This window comes from Leiobunum rupestre, chromosome 6 (genome assembly GCF_980474605.1).
Source record: "Leiobunum rupestre chromosome 6, qqLeiRupe1.1.hap1, whole genome shotgun sequence".
Taxonomy (NCBI): domain Eukaryota; kingdom Metazoa; phylum Arthropoda; class Arachnida; order Opiliones; family Sclerosomatidae; genus Leiobunum; species Leiobunum rupestre.
Window position 1 is genome coordinate 56603858 of NC_143389.1, and position 8457 is coordinate 56612314.

General features: G+C 34.1%; 1 protein-coding gene across 3 annotated transcripts; it reads right to left on the minus strand.

Annotated features, from left to right (window-relative positions):
* Window positions 1–1075: 1075 nt before the first annotated feature.
* On the minus strand, window positions 1076–8188 carry LOC149942706 (type II inositol 1,4,5-trisphosphate 5-phosphatase-like). Of its 3 annotated transcripts, none has more exons than XM_090178760.1 (18): window positions 7797–8188; window positions 7553–7733; window positions 7339–7365; window positions 7135–7248; window positions 6804–6971; window positions 6638–6740; window positions 6406–6564; window positions 6127–6343; window positions 5947–6063; window positions 5706–5884; window positions 4027–4495; window positions 3413–3578; window positions 3196–3325; window positions 2943–3048; window positions 2675–2858; window positions 2450–2577; window positions 1566–1677; window positions 1076–1497 (listed from the first exon to the last, which is right to left on the minus strand). In XM_090178760.1, the coding sequence occupies exons 1-18, from the start codon at window positions 7857–7859 to the stop codon at window positions 1370–1372; spliced, it is 2751 nt and encodes a 916-aa protein (XP_090034886.1). In that variant the 5' UTR covers window positions 7860–8188; the 3' UTR covers window positions 1076–1369. The 3 variants fall into 3 exon arrangements, with proteins under 3 accessions (XP_090034886.1, XP_090034884.1, XP_090034885.1); XM_090178758.1 differs by having other exon boundaries at window positions 6804–7061; window positions 7797–8187; XM_090178759.1 differs by lacking the exon at window positions 7339–7365 and having other exon boundaries at window positions 6804–7061.
* Between the last annotated feature and the right edge of the window lie 269 nt (window positions 8189–8457).

The window sequence follows — 8457 nt, forward strand, 5'->3', positions numbered from 1 at the left end:
CGCTTTAAAATCTTCGTTTTTACACTAGATTTAACGATTATATCGCGTAAAAACCACGCGCAATATCGCCCTATCGATTTATTTACCAAACTAATTACGACAGTATCGTTTACCCTCTTGAAAAAAAGGGCTGGGTAATTAATACTTCATTTTTACGATGGAAACTTGATGCCTTATCTGACACAACGGGTGCTCGTAACCTGGTCAACTATCGAAATCAATATTGAACCACTTTATGGGCCTATATAATTCGTTGGCGCGTGTAATCTTAGGAAATAAATGTGCCAAGTTCCGTCTGATGCAAAAAAGGGATAGAGTGTACACCTACAATTAATATTTTTTTTTTGCCAAAAGGGAAGGGGAAGTGTCATTATTACCCCCATAATTAAAGGGTCGCGGACGCCTCAAAGACATGTGTTTCCTCCCACACCAGAAGTATATAACATGACTCTTACTCTTAGAGATAAGTAGACAACTTGATACATTACTAATGTTATTTGTTCGACACTGTATTTTCCAAAAAAACCAAGTGTGTGAAAAATACCTTATTATAGTGCCTTTTCTGAAACGATAACATCGACGGAAAATACGGTTTATAAATAGGTAAATATCTCTACGCAGTCTAATGGGTCAATTTTGCTACATCTTATGGGCTAAAATACAGCTATATAAAAAAAGCCCTAGCTTTAAATTAATTTGGAAATTGCTAAAATTTAATTGAATTTTTACATCTTTAGTATGTAATGAATGATTCCAGAAGTATTTTTTTTATATGGTATTTGAGTTATATGTGGGAATAACAGCACAGAAATAACATCGCGATCAAGTGAGAAGCTGTTAAACTTTACCTGATGCACTAATTAGTCGGAATACTGTATGATATAGGGTTCAGGAAAAATGGTCCAATCTCAGTTTAGGGAGTGTCATACTTATGAAATTTTATAAACTTATGATGTACTGCACGTTTCATTTTAAACCCTAAATGGATATTAATCTCGTAAGAATTATAATTATGTAATTCTACCCACATGAAAAAAAAACCCCATCTTGGAAAAAGCCTCCGACACCAACAAAATACATATTAAAAAGTTTAGTTTATTGTTTTTATATCAAAATTTCTTTCCAGAAATAGCAATGATTCTATGGACTATGGTAGAGGCTAAAAGAGGTCCTTTCTCTCAGATTAGTTTTTCAACTACAATAAAATATTAATTGTAAATAATGATTTGGATGATTTGTTTCGGGTGAAAGTATTTACACACACTGGGATAATTGTTCTACTTCACAATTAATTTACATCGAATAAGCTTTGTAAGTGGAACAAAGGGAGCAAGGAAGGAGACAGGGCAGTGTCTGTATAGAAAATAAATTAATATTCTTCATAATCATTGACTAGAAAATGATAAATAAACGTCGCTTTTTTCCTCTCAACAACTTGTTGACTGGTACGAGAACCTTTGGAAGGAGATCTAAGGAGAATACTACCGAAAAGTGTAGCTGTGGAGATGAAAAATTAAAACAAATTTTATTTGAGTAAATAAAACAGATAAAAAATTATAGTTTACCTAGCATTTTAGGGTCGAGTTTATTGTGATTAGAATGTTGTCTTATTTCTCTCAGAAACACAATAAGATAGTGAAAAACTTTTCGATGTACATCCGGAATTTCCGAAATAACCTTTAAACATATCAGATAAAAGGGTTCATTTTGATATTTGGATTAAAATTTGATAATTTTGAGCCTGCTATTGAGAACCACAATAAATAAGGGGGAAGGAAGTCCTACAATTTGATTGTAAAGTGATTTTAAACTTTAACCAGAGTCAACAGAGATTGTTTGTCAATGTCAGTTTTTGGTAATCATTCAGACCTTTTTAGTGTACATAACAGTAGCAGGCTTTAGACTTTAAAGGCAGTTCTTACACTAATCATCTAAAATGTGTGTTAGTGTGTGTGTGGGGGGGGGGGGAGTAAAGTGGGGTTTAATAATTAACCAATACAAATATTAAAATATAAATATTAATATAAAATAAATATTTCAGATATAATTGGAAATTTTCTTCAAACATTTCTCATTTAAAGGGAATATAACCTGCAAAGCAACCTTTATGGAAGACCCCTACAATTTTTCAAATTTCCCTGTACAGTGGCGCCAAACATTTCTAAAGCCAAAGGCAAGAGCGGCCAGAGCTGCAAACGTTGGTGTTCCACACCAAATACCTGAGGTTATATTCCCTTTAAATCCGGGCTTCTGGTGACCCCTAGAACCCCCTATGAATGATTTTTCTTTCAAAGGCATTTGTTTTGAGTATCAATTATTATAAAACACTGCTATACATGTATTGAGTGCTCACCACTTTTCGCATCACCATGTTCCCAAACCTTATTTGTAAATACCCCACCAAATATGATCATATCCCGTTACCAATAGTCTTCAAAGTTATACAGACCTGTCTACTTAAAATATAGTTATTTGAGCATTCTAAGCACTTCTCATGGAAACTGTAGGGTACAACCGGGTCTGCCAATGCTTCAAGAAAAAGAAGAAAGGCTTCGGCTACTGAATGAACGCTACCAGCTAGACCACTTAGTTAAGGAAAATTTTAAGCGTACGAAAAATTCAGACTTGTTACAACTTTGAAAACAAAAAGACTTTTTCGTTAGAAAAAGGATACGGACATGTTCAGGCCATCCTGTATCAAGTCTATCTCGAACCCTTTGTATTTCAGCCCCTAGCCCCGGTTGTTGAAAAAGATCTTCTTGCATAAGTCCGTATTTAAATAAGTGGTCCACGAGAATCCAAATTTCTTTGGGTATCTCAAATAACGGTTTTTTCCCTTCTTTAGCAGTTTTGGTTTCCTAAGAGACAAGTAAATTAAAAAAACTAATAATAAATAAAATTTTCAGTCAGACAAAGGGGCAGTGGGGAATTAAACGTCATACCAATTCTACTAATTTTCCAATTGGAATATCACGAATTGGTCCTGGCATTTGTACTAACGCTTCTATTGAAGAGCCAAAGCAGCTTGGAATGTAGTTACCCGTTACTGTTATGTGATATATTTGGTTAAGGATGCAACAAACAAACAACAAGGGGATGAATAAAATCTGACTAAGGAGATTATAATGGTAATAGCAAAGGAAGGAGAAAAAAACACAACATTCTTGGCAGACTAGCCTGGCAGAGTGCAAAAAGGATATAAATATATCTTTCCCTCCTTCTAAATGAAGAACAAGAATGTCGTAGATTCGATCTTTAGCAGAGTTCAATTTCCACGCCGTTCTCTTATCCACATACACCTTTAATTCTATGTCACACTTCTCCCCTACGCGTTAAAAATCCAAATGAAAGAAGCTATTCTTATTGCCTTGTGTACTTAACGTACACAGCTAAAAGCTTGAGAAAATAGTACCTGGCATAATAAAGGATACGTAGGGTTTGATATTGAGCCAATCTTTGCAATATCGAGTGTCGTTTAGTTTCTTAATAAATTCAAATTGAACTGGTACTTGTCCAATATTGGCTATGGTCAGATAACGAACCTGAGGTTCGATAAACTTCACATCTTCAAAATGGACCTAATAAATGTAATAATTAGAAAATAAAACTGCTACAATTTATCCCAGTGAAAAATTAATAATGAAAATTAAAAAAATGGTTTTAATTAATTTACTAAGAAATTTAAGGTGTTAAAGGAACTATTCCTTATTTCAAATGGCGCTATAACAATATTATATTCAAAAGCAGCGTTCAAATGTTCCTACTACCAAAATAATTTTTTTTCAAAAAATGGGATCTTTTAAATAACATCCATTTGGATTTTAAACCATTTTTCATATTTCATTATTAATGTCTTTTTACTAAATATAAAATCTATGAATTTATTCGTAGCTTCTTAAAATTTTGACAGTTTTAATTAAAAATTTGGGAATTTATAAACACAAAGTTTAAAAAAAATAAAGTATTTCATATAAATAAATAGCATTGTTTCCAGCAAAAACCAATTTCAATGTAATGATTATTTACTTCAGTTTTGTCTACGGCAACTTGAGGTAGGAACTCATTCTCAAGCTTGTCAAGCTTCTTCATAACCTCTTCATATATTTTCCGATACTTGACTTCATCAACAACTTTAACGCCAGCTTGAAAAATAGCGCTAACTGGTTTATGATCGCTGATCAACATTGAAGGGTGGCAACGATAGCTTAATTGGTTGATGTGCTTGCCCCTCCACAGACAACGATCGCACCAGGCAGGAGGGCGGCTCTTCTCGCTGGAGTCCCAGTCGTTGGTGCCTGGGTCGTATTTATAAGTGGGAACAAAATGAATGGCACCTTCGATAAAGCCCACAAAAATCTTCTTAAGACTGTGTTGCATTTTCAGTTGATCATGTTCTAATAACATAGCGAAGCATTGCTTCTCAATCAAAGCTTTAACCCTTTCCAGATCCAAATCCATAATTCGATAATTCATGTCTCCAAACCAGTAAATTTGGCTGTGAATTGAAAAAATTGTGATTAATATAACCAGAAATACATACCATATTTCTTAGGAGAGAGCATCCATCTAGGCATAAATTCCCCACTAAACTGTGTAAACAAAACCTGCATCACTGTTTGAAATTTACCACATGTATTACTTTACCTTACGATGTAACAGCTACAATGCCTAGGGATATTGACTTTTTGTAATAGTGCCTATCAAGACGAATATCGAATACCCAAAATTTTTTAATCGAATACTGAGACTAATAGTAGTTTTCAAACCAAATACCACAGACTAGAGAGATAAGGGGTACGTTCAGCAGATTAGTAACCGCTGACATAAGTTTCCTACTGTACGTTTTTTTGCATTTCGGGTTTTGACATCATGATGGTCATCGGCTGGAAGAGCCGGTTTTTCCAATGAATGACGTCATTACTGACGTAGAACTACTATAAATTCAACACCATTTCAAAAAAACACTGATGACTTAAGTCATTATGACTAAAAAGCTCATCAGCTGAAAATATAATATGACGTAATAACAACTATATGGCGGGGTATTTTTAAGGTAAATAAACAATCTCAACAGTTAGGCTTAATGCAAATACTACTTCATCGAATATTCGTTGAATAATAGGCCCCAATATTAGTCAAATAACAGTTTTAATAGTCAAAATACTTTAAATTTTAATATCTAAATAGTAGAACTGAATTATTTAATGACATCATAGGTGACCTATGAAGTAAATAAAAAACTCAAACTATGTGTACACACAAAAAAGTATCTGCTGACTATTGACGTACATTCTTTTATAAAGCATTGTCCAATTGATTCTTTTATTTGAATTTTAATGGACACCACCGTCCTAGCCATCAAGCGCTAGCTCTACCATAGAAATTTCTTCCCCCAACAGGTTTTGATTTCACCCTCCCATAGACACCGGCCAATTGGTGAGGCGGGAATCAGAGTATTTGAATATTCGCCGAATAATAGAAATGTTATTCGCTCAAATACCAAAAAAGACTAATATCCGTCTCAATATGAGACCGAATAATCTGAGCAGACTTAAGATAGTAACAATTTCTCAAGCACTATTTATAATTTTTCTTAAAAAAAATCAGCATGAGCCAAAATAAAATTAGTAGTATAGGGTGATAGATCCTTAGCTCTTAAGAGTAATATTATATACTTCTGATAGTATCTTAGCAAATTTACTTACTCATGATCTTTGATGGTTTTTGGTGGTTTAAAATGGGAGAATGTCATTCTGGAACATATATCATTATAATCTTGATTTCTCCTTTCAAATTCTTCAATATGGGCAGCCAAATGACAATTCACGAAGCACATTGACGTATTGTGAAAATCAAATCTAATGGCAACTCCACCTTTATTCCCCTAAAAATTCATATTAAACTGGTTAAAATTGAAAAATCTTTAAAAAAAATTCCAATTTATACCATTTTCCCCATAATACCCGTGCCCACAGTTTCAGCCGAAATATTTTGAACGTAGGGATAATGACTTATTTTCACAAAAACCACCAACATCATCCCAATTAGACGAACGAGTTTGACCTAAAAGAAGTCAAATTTTATTAAGGGAATCTCAAAGTGCAATGGTTGAGCAATTGTAATTACTTTTTGATATTTGGCTTTGGGATGCAAGCCATTGATGACAGCACAGAGCCATTCCCCTTCTTTAGCTGAATCATTGAAGATGTAAACTTCAGTGCTAAGGTCAAGCTCCTGAAAACCAATAGCGTACACGTCGGGAGGTTCAGGATCAGACCCTAACCAATCTGCGAGCGATACAGTTGGTGATTTTCCATTTACATTCCATGTTCCAGTAAATATCCTATTAGATTTAACAAAATTTAGTTAAATGAAAAAAGTCTTATTCAAATCCATTCTGATTACCTAAATTGTCTCAAATTTGTGTAATCTTCTTCTCTCATAACCATTTGTAATCTCACCACGGATTCCCTCGCTGCTAATGGAGTTGCTCCAACAGCTATACTATGTCTCGGAATATTTCCAAATCCATCCGGCGAATCCATTTCAAGGGTATTCTTTAAGCTGTTTGGTTTCGTATTCAGAATTAAACACATTGATTTCCAAAACTCAACTACAGAGTTTAAAAATAATTCACTTTTTATCAAAGAAAGGGTCGCTAAGTTGAACTGTCTCTTTCGAAAAGTGATTAAATTTGTCATCTGGCAATACTTGAACATCAGAGAAATTATCATCAAAACCTGAACAGATTTTAACATCAGCTCAGAATAAATTTTTATACCGTAAAATGAAAAAAGCATTACCTAAGACAGTTTTTTCTTTAGCTTCCCCTTTATCAATAACTTCAATTTCAGTTTTCGCAGGTTCTGTATTTTGCAAGAACTCAACGATGGGCGTGATTCCTCCTCCACCACCTTTATTTCCATCAGACAAAGTTAAAGCAGTTGTTTGATTTGCGAGTAATAGAGCGTCTAACGTGGGGGAAAAACCATCAGTTTTAGTGGGCTGATAAGCTTTAAGCCAAGAAAACCCTGGAAATGGCTCAATGCGAAGTGCAAAAGCTGAATAAATATTAACATTTTATCAGTCAACAATATAAACATATATGAAATTAAATTTTTAGTCTTGATGTACCTTCGCTAGCTCTGGACACTTCAGTCACAAATGCATTTGTTCTAGGGCTGAATGGAAGTTCAAAAAGTAATTTGATTTTCTGGGATGTTACTTTAACATAGACATCTGCACCCGCTGTTAAATAAATTTCATATTTAATTAAGGACCATGAATTCTTTCCACAATTAATTAAAGCAACTTTGTTATACTGTTAAGATTACATACCAGAGCCTAGGTCAATACCGGATGTGTCTGGAAATGAAATTAGTTTTTGGGATATTAGTTTAAAAATATACTGTTAGGTTCTCCCAAAAGCATTGTTAGAATTTAACATTAGATAAATATTTTTGTCAAAACTAGCATCATTTCAATTTAGATTTAACAAAAGTTATAGGTTAGGTTTTAGTAACGCAAAACGAAAAGAGTCAACAAAACATACCAATCTCGCATTTGAATTCATCATTAACTGGGAATGCAGTTTCAATGACTAAATCTCCAGGTGATGTCACTTTCGGTTTATTAGACATAAAAATCAAAAAGCCATGTTCACCACTTCTTTCAACAAGGGCCAATATACGGCTCATTTTCACCCAATCTTGCACAAGACCAGCTTCGATGTACTAGACTTGAAATTAAGAAAAAAGCACAGAAATATACTCTGCATGTAACTTATTCAAGGATACAATAACACATTTGTCACCAGGTGACAAACTGCCCTGAACTGCTGACAATATTTCATGATCCATGATTATTTAGCAAAATTAACGACCGAGACTCCGAGACTCCGTGAATGGGGGATTAGTCATAAAGTTGAAGAATACGTTAACAGCCTTCCACCATCACTTAAGACTGTCGGCCAGATAGGAAATTTCATCCAGCTTTCAAGTCTGACAAGCCTTCAAAACTCAAATCCTACATTAGGCCTTGGTTATTGCGCAAATGAAATTAGCATTTATTAAAATAGGCTCAGGGATAATTCTTTAGCTAAACTCAGTATATATCAAAGAATATATTATAATAAATTAAAGGTCAATTAAAGTACCACCAACTGTAAACTGAAAATCATATTAAAGGCAAACATGATCTGAGCCTTGAGTGATCCGATTGCGATTGAACTGAAATAAGCTAAAAAAGGTAAAAAAAAACTATTAGTCTGCTACGACCATAGATATAGGAAACGTATATAAAGGTCTAGATAAAATATTTCAAAGGGAGTGAATACGGAGGTGACAGCTAGTAGAAACGCGTAATTTCTGCAGGCTATCCTTAAAAGGCGCTATCTATCGGTAAGAAAGCTCGTGCTATCGTCGCGAGAGCCATTGCCTCCTGCTTAAAAATGACACT